A 20,137-nucleotide genomic window follows, 5' to 3' on the forward strand; every position below is an offset into this window, starting at 1 on the left:
ATATCAGAATCAGAGCTGAACTGTTTAGGACCTGAGACACAGAGATGTTGTTCACAGATACCTGGATCTTACTCTTCCTTGCCCCTCCTTACTTCTCCACCAACTTCACCCATTCAGTCTGGTTCAAGAAGCAGGAGAGCCAGATGTAGTAGTATATGCTTGTAGTCCCAGCACTCAGAAGGCTGAGGCAGGAGAACTGAATGTTTGAGGGGAGGAGGAAGAGGAGGAGGAAGAAGAAGGAGGAGAAGAAGAAGAAAGGAGGAGGAGAAGAAGGAGAAGAAGAAGAGAGGAAGGAGAAGCAGAGAAAAGAAAAAGACAACAATGACGAAGACGAAGAGGAGGAGGAGGAGGAAGAGAAAGAGGAGGAGAAGAAGAAGGAGGAGGACGAGGAAAGAAAGGGAGAAAAAAAGAAGAAAGTCAGATGTGGAGAGATGGGAGAGAATGATGATATTGATCAAGATTCATTGTACTGATAAACTGAAAATGTTGAATTAAAACCCCTTTATACAACTACTTAAAGAGAGTAAAAAATAAAATAAAACTTCTCCTTGTTGACATAAGAGCCTTATTCTATGTGTATATATATATATATATATATATATATATATATATATATACATAGAATATAATTAGTGGTTAGTCTCAAATTAATGAGCACTTGCAACCTATCTCCCCCTTCTACTTAAAAAAGCACCAGGTTTCACTGTATTTCTACAAGAATCATCCACCCATCCAAACTGTGTCATACATAGCATCTCCTCTACTATTCCTCCTAAAATATGTTCCATATTTTCCTTTCCACTGCTGACTAAAATCCTTTTCTTACTTTAAGCCTGGCTCAATTCCTTGTTCTTTAAGATGTTTTTCCAAGTAGGACTATCCCTGTGAGGATAGTCCTACTATCTATCCTCTTTTTGTTTTGCACTTAATATTGCTTACTATAAAAATATAAATAAACCTGGCAAGATAATAGAGCTTTTTTTTTTTTTGGTCAGTTATGGGTCTTGAACTCTGGGCCTGGGCACTGTCCCTCAGCTCTTCAGCTCAAGGCTAGCGCTCTACCACTTGAGCTACAGCGCCACTTCCGGCTTTCTGGTGGTTTATTGGAGATAGGAGTCTCACGGTCTCTCCAGCCCGGGCTGGCTTTGAACCTCGATCCTCAGATCTCAGCCTCCTGAGTAGCTAGGATTACAGGCGTGAGCCACCAGCGCCCAGCGATAATAGAGCTTTTAATGGGAGTATCTTGAAAAAAAATTTTCCATGTGAAGTTCCAAGGATTGCACCCAGATGTTCAGTATAACAGAAAGGTATTTGTTTTGTCTTTCTGCTGTACCTGATAGAGGTTGATATTGTTATAAATATTCTCCCAGATGTGGTCATAGTTGCTCTGATGTAAACCCTGGGAAGGCACGGAAGATAGGTGCTGTGAAGCCAGTGTAACTGTCTTTGCAGCATGAGTCTGGAGCACTTGCATTACACGCTTGGCGTCAGAGATCTCAGAGAGAACAGAAAGGAAAGGAAATAGTTATTAGAAGCATGATTTCCTTCTCCTCAGCAAGAATTTAGTCATATACATACAGGCAAGAAGGAAGCCCTAAGTGGGACCTTATTCATTTAAAAATAAAACTGCACTCCAACATCATGAGTACCCAAATGTTCATCCATTCATCATCATAAGTTTTCAAATATACATAGCATCTCTTTCAAATTTCTGTGACAATCCCCATAGGTGAAATCACAAGTTAATTGACTTTAGAGCAAGCAAGAAACTTTCATTTAACTTTTTCTTTTAAAACTATTCACCCATAAAAGACTGAAATTTAATTTAATTTAAATTAGATTATAAAATTCAATGTTTTAAATTTATTTTTCTCAGTCCTAAGGTTTGAACTCAGAGTTTCCCATTTGCTTGCTTGCTTGACCCATACCTCCAGCTTTGCTAGTTAATTGGAAATGGAGTCTAGCTGACTTTTCTGCCCTGGCTTCAACTTCTAATCATTCACACCTCAGCCTCTCTGAGTAACTAGGACTACAGGCATTAACCACTGATGCCTGTTTTCCAAATAAAATTTTTCATAGTGAAATAGCAAAATAAATAGGGAAGAATATTCCTTTTTTAAAAAAGATTATTTTTTAGCAAGAATATGGTTATTTTCTTACCTTCAAGAACTTTGCTTGGAGTTGCATTAGTACATCTATTCTTCTCCAATCCTTTAGTTTAGTCAACAGTTTCTTTTGCCAAGGATCACATTTTGGCTTGATCTAGTAGACAAAGAAAGTTACAGCCTAACAGAATGGTTCTCTACAAAAGTCACAAACAAAAAGGAGCTCCTATGTACTGCCTGGCATCTGTAATGGAGTGAGGCTTTGGAAAGACTCTGCATGTGATCAAAGGTCCATGGAAGAAGACAGCAGTTCGTGTTAGTATTTGGCCTGGCTGATGTAGAAGCGCTATCTGTGAGAGGATCTGTGAGAAGGAGGCACCCTAACCTTATCAGCTTGCACACTGCACCTTACTCTTGGAGCAAAAGAAAGAGATTCCACCCACAGACTCCGATGGGGCTACATCTGATGCTTCATCTTCCATATTAACACATTGTATTTCAAAAAATAGTTCTGTGGTTGTAAATACCATCAATATGCTGGTAACCCTTGGATTTCTTTTTTTTATTGTGAGAATACCATACCGAGGAGTTACAATTACATGGGCAAGATAACGAGTACATTTCTTTTTTTTGGGGGGGGTCCGGTTGTGGGGCCTGAACTCTGGGCCTGGGCACTGTCCCTCAATTCTTCAGTTCAAGGCAATCACTCTACCATTTGAGCCACAGTGCCACTTGCGGCTTTTTTTTTTTTCCGGCTTACGTGGTGCTGAGGAATCGAACCCAGGGCCTCATGCATGCAAGGCAAGTGCTCTACCACTGAGCCACCTTCCCAGCCCCGAGTACATTTCTTAAACCCTTGAATTTCTGCCTCAGCCTTACTTTCTAGCCTGCTATATACCCAATTACTTCCTGATAACCATGTTTGGATGTCAAGGATAAAAACAGATTATTATTTTTTCTGTCAAAAAACAGAAAAATCTGGCTCTTTCTCTACTAACCACCTTATTTGCTTAAACCCCATTGATTTCTCTCCTTTCTTTCAGTTTACTGCTCAGAAGGGATTGGATTGAGAACCAAATTCAATACTGGTAGAACTTCCATGGCCATTCACGGACACACATGGAGTGGTGAACAATGAGTCCTCTCTCAGTTAAGACTGAACGCTTTGCCTTCCTTTTTTTTGTTAAAGGGCTGTATCAATGTGATTTACTTAGAGCCACATTTTTCATGCTTTTTGTTGGTTATTTCACTGTTAAAATGAAACATAAGCAAACGCTAACTGTTGGCTAATGTCCAGAGTACAAAGAAGGATATGGCATGCTTCTTAGAAAAAAATGTTACATGAACTTCACTTGCACCTAAGTTCTTATGCTATTGGCCATGAGTTCAGTGTGCACAAATCAACAATCCATACATATCAAATAAGGTATCTAAACAGGTAGACACATGAAACAAGGCTCTGTATTGAAGAATGTTGTAAACAGAGATTCGTAGGAATCTAGCCTTGCATTTCCCATAGGGACAACAACTCTGTATCTGGTAAACAAGTGTTCCTGATGACTTCTTTTCTCCTTCTTTCTTCCTTCCTTCCCTCCCTCCCTCCTTTCCTTCCTTCCTTCCTTCCTTCCTTCCTTCCTTCCTTCCTTTCTTTTTCTTTTTCTTTTCTTTTTTTTTTTTTTTTTTTTGTTTTGTGCTGGTCCTGGGGCTTAAACTCAGGGCCTGGTCTATGTCCCCGAGTCTCTTTGTACTCAAGGCTAGCACTCTACCACTTGAGCTACAGCACCACTTTAGCTTTTTCTGAGTAGTTTTTTGGAGTCTCATGGACTTTTCTGCCTGGGCCGGCTTTGAACCATGATCCTCAGATCTAAGACTCCTGAGTAGCTAAGGATTACAGGCATAACCTACTGGCACCCAGCTTTCTGATTACTTTCTAGAACATAAATTTCTCTAAAAATGAGAGTGTTTGTACTTAGCACTACCTAACATCATCTCACTGAATTGCTGCTCAGGTATTGCTTGTGAGTGGTGTACTTCCAGGACTCGCTGTGCCTCATGCTATATGTAACCAATAAATTTTAACTAAAAAGTTTGGTTTACAAAAATCAATTACATGTTTAAGTATCCGTTTTTATTCTTGCTCAGTATCTGAGAAGGAAGTCTGGACCCATAGAATGGAGATGTAGATATCCGTCCAGAGAACTTCTAGAGAAGACAGTTTAGCATGGCTACCTCCAGCACAGAGCTGAGGGGGCAAAGTGTAGGGAGGTGCCAGCACACAGGCAAGGTTTTCTGAGCAGACTCCCCTGGGGACAGGTGGGAACCCCATGGTCCTAGAAGAGGATTTGCTAAGAGCATTGAGTAGTAAATAATAGGGACAGATAGACAGATACTGTCAGGTTGACTGGCCTGGTGGGAGGGAAGTTTCTGTGATGCTGATAATATCACTGCCAGGTGACTGTCTCCAGAGCTCCCTTACCTTTATAAAGGAAATCCAGTTGGCTTTCTTTTTCAGGGCCATGGAAGGTCTTGACAAACCCAAATTCTCTGCTTTGGCTATCCCAGCGTCATAGTCTGGAAATGTTTGCATTTTTTGTTGTTCCACAAAGATACTTTGGAATTTCTGGCAAACCTAAACAAGATTAAGAAGAGAGAAGGAAAGCCCACAAAAAAAAAATGTGATTACGGGTGACTTCTAAAACAGCTACTGTTTACCTTTGCAATAGCTCTGGAGTCAAACTAAGCCAAAAAGTAGGACTCTGTGAGAGTAATTGGACTGGACAGACCTGTGTGGCTCATGTTTTCAGGCAGCAAATTACCTTCACTGCATGTGTTGCTTATTCTGAAGATCTGCTCGAAGACTGGGAATATATTGACATGGTTACTTATGGGTATTCTCAGCTGAAGTCTAAATACAAGTAAAAAGTTAATTGTCTATCTTTGGAAATCTATTCATACTTTCTGACCACAAAATAAACAAGACAAACTAAGGGTTAAGTAAATCTACTCTCAGAAGCCTGACTAAAATGTTGCTTTTTTAGTACCTTGCTGCATTCCCTTCATTCTCACTTTCAGATTAAGGCCACAGAGTTTCCTGTGATAGAACTTCCATTTCCTCCTTCCTTCTCCACAGGGAGCCCAGTCCACTGGGCCTGTGTTGGCATCTCAATCATTGTATAAGGCCATACTGCAGCATGATTTCCTCACTATATGGTCATGGCTGTACAACAATGGAAATATTCTTTCTCTTTTATTTTCTTATTTTATTTCTTCTTTTGTGAGTTTGGAATTCAGGGATTTACACATTTGATGTTGGTACACTACGACCTGAGCCATGCATATAGTTGCTGGACTATATGCATGGAGACTGAGCCTAGCAAACATTTCTGCCTGGGCTGATCTCAAACTTTGATCCTCTAATTTCAGCCTCATAAGTAACTAGACTTACAGGTTTGAGCCATCAGTGCCTGGGTAGTATCAGTGTTCTTTATGCAACTGAACTGTATACTTAAAATGACTAAAATGGTAAATATACACATACCTATGCAGCAAGACCTCAACAATACTAATCACAGTATGACTTCAACAAAGACCTCTGGGAATTTCAGAGCTGAGAATCCTTCCAGACAACACAGGAAATTCTGAGTCTATGCTGTCTAATGTCCTTAATTACATGTATCTATTTCATATTGAATTATGAATTAATTAAAATTAAAAGCACAAAAATTTACTCTCACAGTTGTACTGGCTGCATTTCGAGTGTGTAACATTATAGTGTGTGGCTAGTGGTTAACATACTGCCCAGAACAGGCTCAAAATGTATCCTCCAAGGTAGGAAGTTCAGTGAGAGATGCTGGATGAGGGCTGGGCTATAAACTTAGTTACTTACAGTGAGATAGTAAATATTTTACCCTTTATAGACCACAAAATCTCTAATGCAGCTGCTCCAACTGCCACTGAGAATACATTAATGAATGAGCAGGCTCATGCTATGCTTTGAGAATTTATGTTTTCATAAAACCCATGTGTTGAAATCCTAATGCCCAAGGAGATGGTATTAGGAGATGGGGCTTCTTTTGGGAAGTTTTTAGTTCTCAGAGATAGAATTTGTGGTCTGTAAAAGAAGTCCCAGAGAGACTCTTGCCCTTCTACCAAGTAAAGATATAACAAGAAGGCCATAAAGCAAACCTTCTTTGATTGTGGAATTCTCAACCTCCAGAAGCTTTTCAAGAAATAAATTATTACAAAGCCACCCAATTTATGGTATTTTTGTCATAGTAGTTTAAGCAGTTTAAGACAGTTGTATTCTAATAAAATTTAATTTTGGAAAAACAGGTGGTGATTGCAGACTAGAGATGGTTGAACCTGCTCTAGAGTATCAAAGTGCTAGAAAAAACAGTGCCTAAATATAGAGACTGTATATACACACAAAGAGAGAGAGAGAGAGAGAAAGTGACATTGTAATATTGTAATGCTATTGATCACCTTAAGAACACAATGAACATTTCAGATAATACGTGTATAAAAATCAGAAGTCAGAGTTCAATGCTAAAGCTCCCTATTGTAACTCTTAAAAGACAAAGGAAGAAAATGAAAGATAAAAACAGCAATGGGCTAGTGAGCTTTGAGGTCAGACCATTTTGATAGAGGACATGGTGGCTCTTCTTAGTAAAGAACATTCAGAAACTTTCAGATTAGATCTGTGCCTGCTTGGATTAGCATACCTGCAAAGTTTGACTTGATAGATACCCAGAGCTAGCAAAATGTCTTGGTTTTTTAAATTTCTTGGTGAAAATATGTTACTTTAAATTTAAAGTTCTCTACTCACAGTCTAACTTTCCCTTTGCAACACATTTTTTTTGGGGGGGGATCCGGTGGTGGGGCCTGAACTCTGGTCCTGGGCGCTGTCCCTCAGCTCTTCAGATCAAGGCTAGCGCTCTACCGCTTGAGCCACAGCACCACTTCTGGCTTTTTTCTTTTTTTGCTTATGTAGTGCTGAGGAATCAAACCCAGGGCCTCATGCATGCAAAGCAAGCGCTCTACCACTGAGCCACCTTCCCAGCCTCCGCAACACATTTTAACATAGTGTTTGACAATGTATTGTTTGTTTTTGTCTTAAGGAAGTATTGTTTTTAGCAGACATTTCATGACTAACCATCACTACAAAATGTATGCTTGACTGAATGTAAAATGTTTTGGCAATCAGGAGAGCTATTGCACCACATTCTGAAAATCAGAGGGCTTTCAAAGCAGGACAACCCTGACATAAAAGTTTGTCAAATCTTGCTACATTTGTATCATTTCCTATAAACTGTATCCTCCCCCCCCCTTTTTTTTTTTGGTCGGTCGTGGGGTACTCTGGGCTTGGGCGCTGTCCCTGCGCTCTTCAGCTCAAGGCAAGCGCTCTATCTCTTGAGCCACAGCGCCACTTCCTCTAGTGGTTTATTGGAGATAAGAGTCTCACGGACTTTCCTGCCCGGGCTAGCTTTGAACCACGATCCTCAGATCTCAGCCATGTGAGTAGCTAGGTTTAAGGCGCGAGCCACCTGCGCCCCAGCTTCCCCTCGTCTTTAAATTCTACAGAAAAACAAATCCCACAATCCCTCTGGGTTCACTATTGGAGAGTCTTATTACTCTCACGGAAATGAAGTTGCTCCTAACTGCTAATCTAGATGTCATTTAATACTGTTTGATCTTAATACTGTCAGAACAAATGTTGGCAGAAGAAATATGCAATTTGATGGCAAGTGCTAGTGTTTTCTTTTATGGGCATTTATATTTGCATTAAGAAAGAGTGTACCAAGTACCAAGGAAAAAAGCTCCATTTCCTTAGCAGAGTCCTTTAGCTCCTGCAGGTCATATGGAATGCAGAAATGGGAGAGCAGAAGCCCCAGTTGAGGTTTTAGTTCTTGAGTGTCTGTTGTGTGCTGGGGTAAATTGAAAGCAGTATGTGTCTTCTTTGGACCTGAAAAAAATCCAAATTTAAGAGCATGAATATCAATAAACACCAAAGGGAAAGATGGCAGAGTATCCATTAAGATGGCTAGAGGTAGACCCTCTTCTGTGATGGAAACCATTGTTATCCAACCTTCTGGGCCACTACTTTATAGTCTGAGCTATACCTGGCTAGACATGGCAACAAGTCCTCGGGGCTGTGTTTTCTATGGGAGAGTGCAAAGACTCCTCACTATCCTCAGCCTTCAAGAGAAACACAACAGACCTACTACAGAGCAGACTTGCCCATAGTCCTTTCTGGTACATGAATTCTACTATTTACAAATTAACCAGCAAAGTTAAAGATGGTGAGAGTTTCAGCTTACTTTCACCTGGCCAACTCCTCCCCTCCATGAAACCTTCCTAGGTCCCCCCAATTGAAGTTGGCTGCCTCTCTAGGTGACAAGGTCATACCTTGAGCTCCTGTAACACTGTACACATCCCAAGCAACAATGAACAGATTTTAAAAGGAAATTAGCTTTGAGGAGGAAATTCTTTTGGAATTGTGTGATATTAAAACTGGTAACATATGCCTATAAATCCTAGCACTGAGAAGGCTGAGGTAGGAGGATGGGGAGTTTGAGCCCAGACTGGGATATACATAGTGAGACTTTGTCGTCAAAAAAAGAAAACCAAAAACAAGAACTGGGGAAGGAAACTTAGAAATTACTTAATCTGAAAGGTTCTTTATGGAGATGACTAAACTGAGACTCAAGGAGATAAATATGGTCCCAGATGAAGCCACAGTAGAAAGATACTAGAACTGCTGGCTTCAAGTCTTTTCCACAGACTCTTAATTTGCTAGTTTTAAAGTTTTAAAGTTAAAACTATCTAAAGGAGCCTGTATATGTAGCACATGTCTGTATTCCTAGCTACTCAGGAGGCTGAGATCCAAGAATCAGGGTTCAAAGCCAATAAATCTGAGAGATTCTTATTTCAACTAACCAGCAAAAAGTCAGAAGTGGAGCTCTGGCTCCAGTAGTAGAGCACTAGCTTTGAGCAGTAAAGATAAGCAAGAGTGCAAGGTCCTAAGTTTAAGTTCCAGTGCTGGCTCACACACACACACACACACACACACACATACACACAGATGGATATACACACACATACATGCACAGTATCTAAAGGAAGTAGTTATATTTTTCAGGAAATAGTAATATTAAGTTTACATGGTATTAAATTAATACTTTATTGACAAGGTATAACTTTTTGGTAGGTAGAAAAGTTTCAAGAAGATCATAGGACAAAACAGCATATCCACATCACAATCCTCTTTTCTCCATATTAGCTTAGCAGAAAGAAATGGAGTTCTTACCTGAAACATTGGCATCCTTAGGGTCAGGAGGTGCAGAATCCTGGAGGTTGGAGCTGCTGTCATTGACACAGACATCCTCATTTTCCTGCTCAACTTCAGGGATTTTGTTGTCAGAGAGACTCAGCACTTTAGAGATGGGTAAGTACTGGAGGGTCTAAAGAAGAACATAACCTGATGACATCAGCCTGATTCTCATAGAGGAGGAAGGAAGGAGTGGAACCTTAGTGGTCTGCCCACTGATAAAGGTTGGAGCTTGGAGATCTACTGCTCTTATCAATTCTGTGTGACCTGAACCTTCAACCAGGTCTATGTTGGCCATTCACACAAAATGGACAAGGCACTGTATGTCATGCCAAGAACGTGAAGAATTAGACCAAAACCTCCAGGAGTTCTCAGTTGAGTGGAGGACCCAGATTCATATGCAAATGTTTATACCAGCATGTGACTCACTGCAGGTAGGAAGGGGATAAAGTCAGGTGATGGCCAGATTTCTGGTTTGGAGAACCCAGGAAATAGTAGTGCCACTGAGACAGAAGGGAAAAGGAGTGAGAAAAGATTTAGGTAGATGAAGAATAACCTCTTAAAACAGAAACATGATTGTGTTACTCTTTCATGTCACTCCTTCATGATCCTCCAACCCTGAACTAGAGCCTCTCTCTATTATTCTGTTCTTCCCTGAGTGTCTTCTTTTTGGTATGGCATCTTATTGCAGATAAAATTTATTTGCCCCTTTTCCTGAAGCCTGAGACCTAGTTACTTAGCAGCAAAGACACTGCTAGGCCTAGGACAAGTCTTTAGGACGTAGACCACTAGAAAATGCTGAATAAACAAGTGGATCTAAACTGAAGAGCATAAATCCTGAAGGTAATGAAAACAAGAACCAAGAACTTATAGAGTGACTATGAAGTTGAACAAACCACAAAACAAACCACACATCCTATTGTTTGTAGGGCAGGTAGATTATAGACAGTCGCAATCCAAAACCAGGCAACAAGTGTGAGAAAACAACATAGCTAGCCATAGCTTGGAGGGCACCATAGCAGAACATAAGTTGTATTTCACTTACTTGAAGGTACTGGTGAATAGCCCTGAGGGAGTGTAGGTGACATACTAGCCACCTGGTGTAAATGGTCAGATCTTCCTGCGTCACTAAATGAGGAGGGTGGTTTTTTCCCATAAGGAAGTTTTCTCGAGCAACAGATAATCTTTCTGCTCTCTGAACCGCATCGTTGTATTCCTGAAGAATGTAGCTGACTTGTTTCTATTTAACAGAGATACAACACAGACCTTGATTATTGTCAAGACTTATTCCCTGTATCATTTACTTCCAAGCATGGGGTATTGCTGTTGGAGAGCCAAATAGTAGATTTGTGGAATCCTGAAGTTCCATATTCTCAATTTGATGAACAAGGTCATGTTTTTAGGACTTTGAAGGAAAGATACTCCAAATATAATCATTTGTCTAAGGACGTTTAGTAATTGGAATCAGCTTCTGAGCTTTTCTGTTTATATTAGAGAAGGCCAATCTATAAAGGAAAATCCTTGTACTATCATGTAAAACTTCCTTCAAATCTCATTAGGAAACTTTCACCCGGTTCCAGTGGCTCACACTTGTAATCCTAGCTACTTAGGGCTGAGCTCTGAGGATTATAGTTTGAAGCCAGCCTGGTCAGGAAAGTTGGTGAGACTCTTATCTCCAATAGACTATCAAAAGAAAAAGGCAAAAGTGGAGCTGTGGCTCAAGTAGTAGAGTGCAAGCCTTGAAAAAAAGAAGCTCAGAGACAGCATCCAAGCCCTGAGTTCAAGCTCTAGGATTGGAAAAAAAGGAAAGAATTAAAAAGAAAAAAGAATACTGGCAGAACAGGTAGTAGTTTTCTGTCTTACCAGCCCAGAAAGCGCAAGATTCTGAGTTCAAACCCCAGTGACACCAAAACAACAAAAACAAGCTTATTAATCATTTTGTTTCATTAAAAAAAATTAGCCTCAGGTTCTGTTCCTGGGCCTCATACCTTGTAAAGAGGATACAGTTGTTCCATGGTCTTACTGTGCTGGCAAAACCTCCTCCACCTAAGCATGTGTAAATATTTACTCTGGACCAGCTGCATACTTCTCTCCGTGTAATACTTTAACAACAACAAAAAGAAGCATTTAGAATATAATTATGGTAAGAAGACTTAAGAACACTAGAAATAAGAAAATACTTTCTGGAAAAAAGTGATTTTCCACATGAAGAGGATAAAATTAATAAGTCTGGCTCAAAACACCATCAATAAGTCAAATATTTTGAAAGCTTGATGTTCTCTGGTCACGTAATATTGTAAACTTGATTGTTAGTTACTGAACAGCTTTTAGCAGTAAAATTAAGATCTATCAAATTGTCGAACATTGAGCTTACATTTTTTTTTCATGATATAAAAGGCTGTCATTTATTGGAGGTAAGAATCATGGAGTTTTCTGCCAGGGCTGGCTTTGAAACATTTCAGCCTAAGTAGCCAGGATTACAGGTATGGACCAGCAGCACCCAGCCCAGCTTTAGCATTGTTTCAGGAACAGGGAAGCAGACAAACTGAAAGAGTCTCTAGATATTAACACCCTTAATAAGTATGGAGGAGTATAACTCTTAGGGGCTACAGATTTGGGGAACAGTCTTTTTGGAGAAAAGCTTTGTTGTTTCTGTAGGCTAGAGCAAAGTGTTTTCTTTGACAGTCCTGGGGCTTGAACTTAGGGCGTGGGCACTGTCCCTGAGCTTTTGTGCTGAAAGCTAGCGCTCTACCACTTGAGCTACAGTACCACTTCTGGCCTTTTATGTGGTGCTGAGGAATCGAACCCAGGGCTTCATGCATGCTAGGTATCACTAAGCCACTTTCCTAGCCCTAGAGGAAAGATTTAAAATACAGAAATGAAAAGTCAGGACTAGGAAGATGGCTGAGTGGTAGAGTGCTTGCCTCACATGCATGAAGCCCTGGGTTCAATTCCTCAGAACCACATAAACAGAAAAGGCTGGAAGTGGTACTATGGCTTAAGTGGTAGTGTGCTATCCTTGATCTGAAGGGACTCAGGGATTGAGCTTAAAATTTTATATTAAAAGTTGAAATAAAAGCCAGGTGCTGATGGCTCATGCCTGTAATTCTAGCTACTGAAGAGGCTGAGAACTAAGGATCTCATTCAAAGCCATCCTGGGCAGGAAAGTCTGTAAGAAACTAATTTCCAATTTACTAGGAAAAAAGCTGAAAGTGAAGCTATGCCTCAAGTGGTAGAGCAATAGCTTTGAGCAAAAAAGAATTATGGACAGTAATGCTCAGGCCATGATTTCAAGCCCCTGGAATAGCACAGAAATATATCTATATATTCATATATACATTTATTCATAAGTGTATATATGTATATATACATATACACACAAATATATATATATATATATATGTCTTTTCATACCAAAGAAATAGGATTCATACAAAAATAAATAAACATGAGGTTTTAGTGCTAGGGATCAAAATTAGGGCCTTGAGCATACTAAATACTGCTTAGTTATACCACTAATTCCCATCACCTGAAGAAATAATGATTGAAATGTTTCAAAACATAATCAAAACAATAAACCTACAGTCCTAGGGTTCAACCAAATCCAAACAAAGAATCACAAAGAAAACCCCAACAAATGTACATTATAATAACAGTATAAATAATATATCATAACAATATTGCTCAAAATAGTTAAAAGCATAGCTTAAAGATAGTCAGAGATGTTCAGGAATAGAAGGTCTGCAAGCCAGAGAATGAAGAAACACTTTTAAAGTAATGAAAGGGGAAAAAAAATACCCGCTCACAATATTGTATTGAGCAAAAAATAGCTTTCTAAAATAAAAGGAAAATATTTTTTATAGAACAACAAACACTGTGAGACCAGAACTACAAAGATCCTGTCCTGTGTCCCTTAGAAACAATGTCTCTATTCTATCTTTCCACTCAGTCTCTCTACTGAGAACCATTGATAAACCCAAAGAATGAAAAATGCCAGAAAAAGAGAAAGAAACAAAGAATGTCAGAAAATAAATGATAGGGAGGGAGAATTCTAAATGAAGACAATGGCAAAAATTTGACTTGCAAATAGAATTTCAATTTCTTTTGTTTCTTTGGAGTAGTTTATGGCTAACTAGTTGTTAGAGAGCCAATTTGTGTGGCAGATGAGAGATAGCACCGTAATTCTAAACACTCCAAAATGGTTTTAACAGGAGCAAGGAATTTTAATTATTTTTAATTTTAAAAATGAAATAGTATACGATTTTATACATTTTAGAAAAATATATAAAAGTAGGAAGAGGAAACTCATTATCCCACCACCAAATAATAATTGTAATTCTTCTATACATTTTGGACCATTCTCTACTTCTTTTTCTTTTTCTCCCTTGTCCCCTCTCTACTTCTCTCCCTAGTACACATTAAATTTTAATTAATATTCCATAAAATATTTTTACTCTAAAATATGTTTAAAGGTAGATAGAATAAGTTTTATTGTTTTCATTGTTTTGTTTGGGTTTTTTTGGAGGGTGGGGGTCCAAAATTGATACTTGATCTTGGTACTTGATGCTTTCGCTCATTGGCTTGTGCTCTACCGTTCCAACTGTACAGCACTGTTTTCACTGTTTTACTTGACTGCTTTATTGGTAGATATCTAAGTAATTTTTTAAAATAAATTTTACTGTAATATTGCAATAATACTATTTTTAAAAACCTATATTTTGGGGGGTTCCGGTCATGGGGCCTGAACTCTGGGCTTGGGTGCTGTCCCTCAGCTCTTCAGCTCAAGGCTAGCTCTACCACTTGAGCCACAGTGCCACTTCTGGCTTTTTTCTTTTTGCTTATATGGTGCTGAGGAATCGAACCCAGGGCCTCATGCATGCAAGGCAAGCGCTCTACCACTGAGCCACCTTCCCAGCCCTAAAAAAACCTATTTGGTTTATAGTTATTGTCCTAAAAATATTCCCAGAACTGCTTTCCTTAAATGCTCTAGTAACTTTGGAAGGTTAGGACTGTCATCGACATTCTATTGCTACATAATACCAGTAAAAAGTCAAGTGTTCAGTGATTTTAAACTATGATAAAGCTCTAATAAAGAACAGTATTCACACTAAGTTCTACAAACTACTCATGTATAAAAGAATTTACCCTGGACAGAGAATATACCATGAGGCTAACTTGTTTACAGGTTTCTATTAAATTCAAGTTTCACAATTACTCTTACCTGCAACAAAAGCAAAGGTAAGTTTTCAGGGGTGTACTCTCTTCTTAGGCAGCTCTCTAGCTCCCTCTGCATGACATCTGCCTGAATTACAAACGGCTTCGACTCGGGCACCTAAACACAAAGAACTAGTTTTAACATTACAAATGAAGAAACCATAAAATCTCAAATATCAGGTTTTTCCAAGGAAATCGTAGCCTGCAGTTATCTAGAATTAAGGTGTTTGTATCCTTTGTTCTCATATCCATTGCTAATAACATCAACTGCTTACAAAAAAAAGGTAAATTAATCTTCTCTTGCTAGAAGTTTCCAAGTTAATAAACTTGAAATGGCTGGCTCTCTCACCTGTAAAATTTTCCTCAGTGTCAGTTCCCTTTCTCTTCTAAAGTAAGGAATATCCTTTGGTATTGGAACCGAACTGCAGAAAGACAGATGGAATAGAAGCTGTAATTATAGAAAGCTGTAAAGACCAAATTATAGTCAGGCTCGATTAACGTGTGACTCTTCCCAACTTCTCATTTCTGAATAAATATATCACATTCTACTGGAGTATTGTGGCCATATAAAAACCCTACTGTTCTGTCGTAATTGGAATCTTTCTTTGATATACCTGATGTTTGCCAATTTCTCTCTTCTTTGCCTCACACAGTCTTTCCTTCCACTTTGCTTTATCTCACCATTTCCTACTCCAGAAAACAGAGGGCCACAAGTGAAGACTTTTATGTTCACTGCTGGTATTCCCTTTGATTACTGTATCTCTCTGGGTTTATCAAACCTTGCCCACTCCCCCACCTTCCATATAAAATTAGGATCTTGTAATTTAGACAAGATTTTTTTTTTATTGTACTTGCTGGGTTACCTGGGAGTGAAAATGTTCCTTAAACATTAAATAGAACATACTTTAAAATTATTTGAACCAAAGTTTCTGCCACAATCCTGGCAGGAAGGTATGTGACAAAAGTGCTAGCAACCTCCCAGGCCCAGATATTTGTTCTCCCTGGAAGCTGACGTCCCCAGAAAAAGCTATGGGGGTCCCAGAAAGGGGTGGAATTCTGGGCCAGGAAGAAGAGAGCTTTCCACATTTGGCTTAAGCTAAACCAAGATTTGGCAGTGTTGGGAGCCCCAAGGAAAAGCATCCCTAACACAGATGTCAGCTTTTCAAGATGGGATTGGACAGCCAATGGCAAAGGAGTCACAACAAAGTTCTCCAACACATGTGACAGGTTGACTGCCTAGAAAATTTTTAAGGGGAGTGTGTAGGCAGTGAAATTTAGATAACATTTTCACATGACCCTGTCAGTCCCCACAGATATTTTAAAATATGCTGTGAGGGCTGGGAATGTGGCTCAGTGGTGGAGTGCTTGCCTAGCATGCATGAAACCCTGAGTTTGATTCCTCAGTACCACATACACAGAAAAGGCTGGAAGTGGTTCTGTGGCTGAAGTGGTAGAGTGCTAAACTTGAGCAAAAAGAAGCTCAGGGACAGTGCCCAGGCCCTGAGTTCAAGCCCTATGACTGGCAAAACAAAACAAAACAAAATACACTGTGAGTTTGTATGCTTGCTAGCAAGTGGTAAAGTTAAAATTGCTCTAGGAATCTGGAGTGTAGCTCAGTAGTTAGAACACTTGCTCAGCATGCACAAGATCCCACAACTAGACCTCAAAAAGCAAAACCAAACAAATCAACAGTAATAGCAAAAACAAAAACAAAGAAAAACAAAAACACCGTTAGATTTTTAGAAGATCCTTTAGCCACATAATCCTAAACAATTCCTTTAGACACTTGGTCAGATTTCCTCTCAGAATGCATCACATACCTCTTTCCTCTTTCCTCAGAACTTGGCTTATATGTAAAAAGCAGGAGATAAGCCCAGGAAGGGCCTTGGAGGTAAAAACATCAGTGAAACAAAGATATATACATGATATAATACTGTGTCATAGCTGCAGCCTTATGGAGATAGAGAAGGAGTAACCAGCCAGAAAGGGTCTCATCTATTAGGTAGGCAGGTAGGAAAGCATAACATTTCCTTTGAGCTCTTGTCTCCTTGAGTTTGGCAGGCTGGGAAACAGGGCAGGGTCACAGGCTTGGCCATTCAACTTTCTCTCTCTCTTTCTTCTCAGTAACCTCCAAGTACCTATAAATGACCTAAAAGAAGCTGGTGAACATAAATTATGTGTACTTTAGCCCACAAAAAAGGGGTTCACTCGGATGTTCAGCAAGCATAACTCATGTGATATACACCCATTCACTTATTCATTCAGCAAGTGTTATAAATCTGTAACCATAGCAAAGAAAGAAAAAAGAAAGAAAGAGAGAGAGAGAGAGAGAGAGAGGGATGGAGGGAGGGAGGGAGGAAGGAAGGAAGAAAGAAAGAAAGAAAGAAAGAAAGAAAGAAAGAAAGAAAGAAAGAAAGAAAGAAAGAAAGAATTTTAAGTCTAATGGGCAATAAGCATGCTTAAGTGATTTTCAGAAGTGAATAGTGAATATTTGTGTTTTCCTTGGACTCTAGAACCCAGCAAAGCACTTGGCAAACAGAAAGTGCTTAAGTGTTGGAATTTGGATTATCCCAAGTGGCTGCAGTGTTTAGCATTTTGAGGGAGGATTAAAATAAGAGTATCTGTGATGTCCTGTCATGTGCATGTGTTATAAAAGAGCTTTCAGAAGCCAACCTTCCTCCCTCCCTCCCTCCCTCCCTCCCTCCCTCCTTCCTTCCTTCCTTCCTTCTTTCCTTCTTTCCTTCCTTCCTTCTCTTCCAAAAAGGGGTTTCACTATGTAACCTAGGGTGGTCTGGAGCTTGCTATATAGCCCAGATTGACCTTGAATTGGAGATCTTTCTGCTTTGGATTCCTGAGTGCTGGGATTATTAGAGTGCACCATCACATACCCAGGTATAAAGCTTTTATTTATTTTTAATTCTTTTTTTTTTTTTTGGTTGGTCATGGGGCCTGAACTCTGGGCCTGGACACTGTCCCTCTGCTCTTCAGCTCAAGGCTACCACTCTATCACTTGAGCCATAGCACCACTTCCAGCTTTTTCTGCTTATGTGGTGCTGAGGAATCAAACTCAGGGCCTCATGCATACAAGGCAAGCACTTTACCACTGAGCCACCTCCCCAGCCCCTAAAGCTTTTATTATCATAATGTATATTCTTTGATATATATTAAGTATTGGTTGTCTTGACACTTTGACATGTAAGTTACAATAACATCAATGCTGGTCTTTGCATAGTATTTTCTAATTTTCAAAATGCTTTAACATGTATTACATCATTTGATCCTTACAACCTTATGAAGTAAGAAAAGGACATTTTTAAGTTCATTTTTCAAATAAACCTAAGTTGAAATTATGACTTTCATAGTTTTGTGATCTTTCTATCTTATCACTCAGCCCATGTTCTTATTTTCAATAGTTTTTAAAGCTTATTACAAAACATCCCAAGATGTTCAGAATTATCTTTGGAATAAAATACAAATTCACTTGGTTACTGTAACTTTCTCGTATCTTCTCTCCTCACCCCTCCCAAGCACCATTTTGTCTGCTCAGCCCAACAGTATTCTCATTTTGAATGAAACAAAAAGTCAAGACACAAAGATCTGGGTTAGGAAACTCATTTAGGGGCTGAACTGGCTACCCTGACTCTAGGAACTTGGTAGTGATGAATGCAGTATTTACCTACTAATGAGCTCTTAGTAGAACTTCCTTGCCCAGAAGTCATTATTTCAGTTTTTAAATATCTCACCAAAACTTTAAGTTCAAATTGAATTAAATATTATAAGGTCTAAGATCTAGAAGATAATAATGATTCAAAGCCAGCCCAGGTAGAAAAGTCCATGAGACTCCAGCTCTAAAAAAACCAGCAAAAGCCATGTTAGCTTCATGAATCAAGTGATAGAGCACCAGCAGAGTGAGCAAGAAGGTGAGAGGTTCTGAGTTTAAACTCCAGTACATTAATAATAATAATAATAATAATAATAATGGCAATATTGTTCATAGGAAAACTGCTAGGAAGAACTAGAATATAAAACTTAAAACTTTATATCTCTTCTTATTTTACTTTTCTAATTCTACGTCCAAAAAGTAAGGTCCTATTAACAGTTTGTGATACCTTTTTTCCACACTATTTTTAAAACAAACATGAAATTACAACACACACAGAGTAGTAAAATGAGATCTCCTTTTTTAAAGTATATTATGTAAAAGCGTTCTTTCCACTTTTAGTAAGACATTGCCTCAATTCTTCATGTGTCTAGAAGTACAGGATGATCTTAGAGGCAGTATTCAGATTGGGAAAGGCACCTGGTTTGTGGCCCTAAAACCCCAAATGTACTTCATCTTTTCTAATCTTGGAAGCTAAGTGAGATTGGACCTAATTAGTACTTGGATGGGAGAAAGAAGATCCTCAAAGAGCTGTTGTATACTGTTTTTCTGAACTGGAGACAATGTCAATTGTCCATGTAAAAACAGAAGAGGCCTGAAGGAAATCATGGGGTGAGTGGGTGGTGAAGCTGTGGAAGACCATGGCTTCTCACTGTCGCTCCTTACCTGTAAGCTTGGTGAGCCATTCCTGGAAGGACCCTCTGTTCTTCTATCTCAGACCTCAGCTCACTCAATTGTATAGCCAGCTCTCTTTCTAACAGCCGGGTCCTTTCTGTGGAAGTGATTTTATAAACTTTATCCATGATGAGCATTGGCTGTTTTGTCCTTATCCTTGAAAAAAAAACACAAAGCTTATTAACTTCCTTGGAGACTTTTACTTGGGATGTGAGACTTTTATCTTTTTCCAAGAGAAATCTCATCAACTTTGTGGAAATGTATGATTTTGTAACTTAAAGGAACAGCCAAATTAAACAGTTTTAATTATCACTGGGTAAAGAGTAGAAAAAAAGTAGGTTAGAATACATATTGATGGTGGCTTCGTGCAGCCTGTTTCATCTTCAAAAAATGTCCCTGTCCCAGCTTTGACTGGTGTTGGGGGGTTATTAAATAAGAGTACAAACTTCTTGTTCCTCCTGTCTTCCCAATTGATTGTACGGATCATACACTGAATGCTGACTGGCAGTTATTGCTGACTTCAGGGGACAAACACCACTGTGTTCAGGATCTCTTCATACACCCTAGAGTAGGGATGGAGTGTTTTAACATGATCATAACCCATGTACATTCAGACTTGGAAGAAAATTATACTAATTCAGAAGGGTCGGGAGGAGAAAAACTGGGAGAAGATGAGAGAGAGAGTGATACGGTTCAAAAGAAATGTACTTGTTACCTGACATGTAACTGTAATCCCTCTGTATAACACCTTTACAATAAATTTTTAAATTATGCTTATTTAATAGTGTGTGCAATTTTGACTGCCTACATTCCACACACTCATTTTTAACACTAAGTAAAGATAGTTGGTAATTTCCTACATATATCTCCTATATCTGGTTCACAGTCAATTCAACACAATTATTAAGTACTTTGCATCGATATTCTATTTAACAA

General features: G+C 39.1%; 1 protein-coding gene across 1 annotated transcript in view; it reads right to left on the minus strand.

Annotated features, from left to right (window-relative positions):
• The window catches only part of LOC105990051 (transmembrane protein FLJ37396), a 70,276-nt gene extending 50,947 nt beyond the window's left edge, over positions 1–19,329 (minus strand). The window contains exons 1-10 of the mRNA XM_013022367.1: positions 19,193–19,329; positions 14,996–15,068; positions 14,654–14,764; positions 11,421–11,534; positions 10,478–10,672; positions 9,412–9,565; positions 7,910–8,067; positions 4,582–4,734; positions 2,161–2,262; positions 1,334–1,495 (exon numbers count right to left, since the gene is read on the minus strand). Of these exons, the coding sequence (XP_012877821.1) occupies positions 1,334–1,495; positions 2,161–2,262; positions 4,582–4,734; positions 7,910–8,067; positions 9,412–9,565; positions 10,478–10,672; positions 11,421–11,534; positions 14,654–14,764; positions 14,996–15,068; positions 19,193–19,329 (1,359 nt within the window). The remainder of the gene's footprint in view (positions 1–1,333; positions 1,496–2,160; positions 2,263–4,581; positions 4,735–7,909; positions 8,068–9,411; positions 9,566–10,477; positions 10,673–11,420; positions 11,535–14,653; positions 14,765–14,995; positions 15,069–19,192) is intronic.
• Between the last annotated feature and the right edge of the window lie 808 nt (positions 19,330–20,137).

The sequence above is a fragment of the Dipodomys ordii genome, unplaced genomic scaffold (genome assembly GCF_000151885.1).
Source record: "Dipodomys ordii isolate 6190 unplaced genomic scaffold, Dord_2.0 Scaffold62, whole genome shotgun sequence".
NCBI lineage: Eukaryota > Metazoa > Chordata > Mammalia > Rodentia > Heteromyidae > Dipodomys > Dipodomys ordii.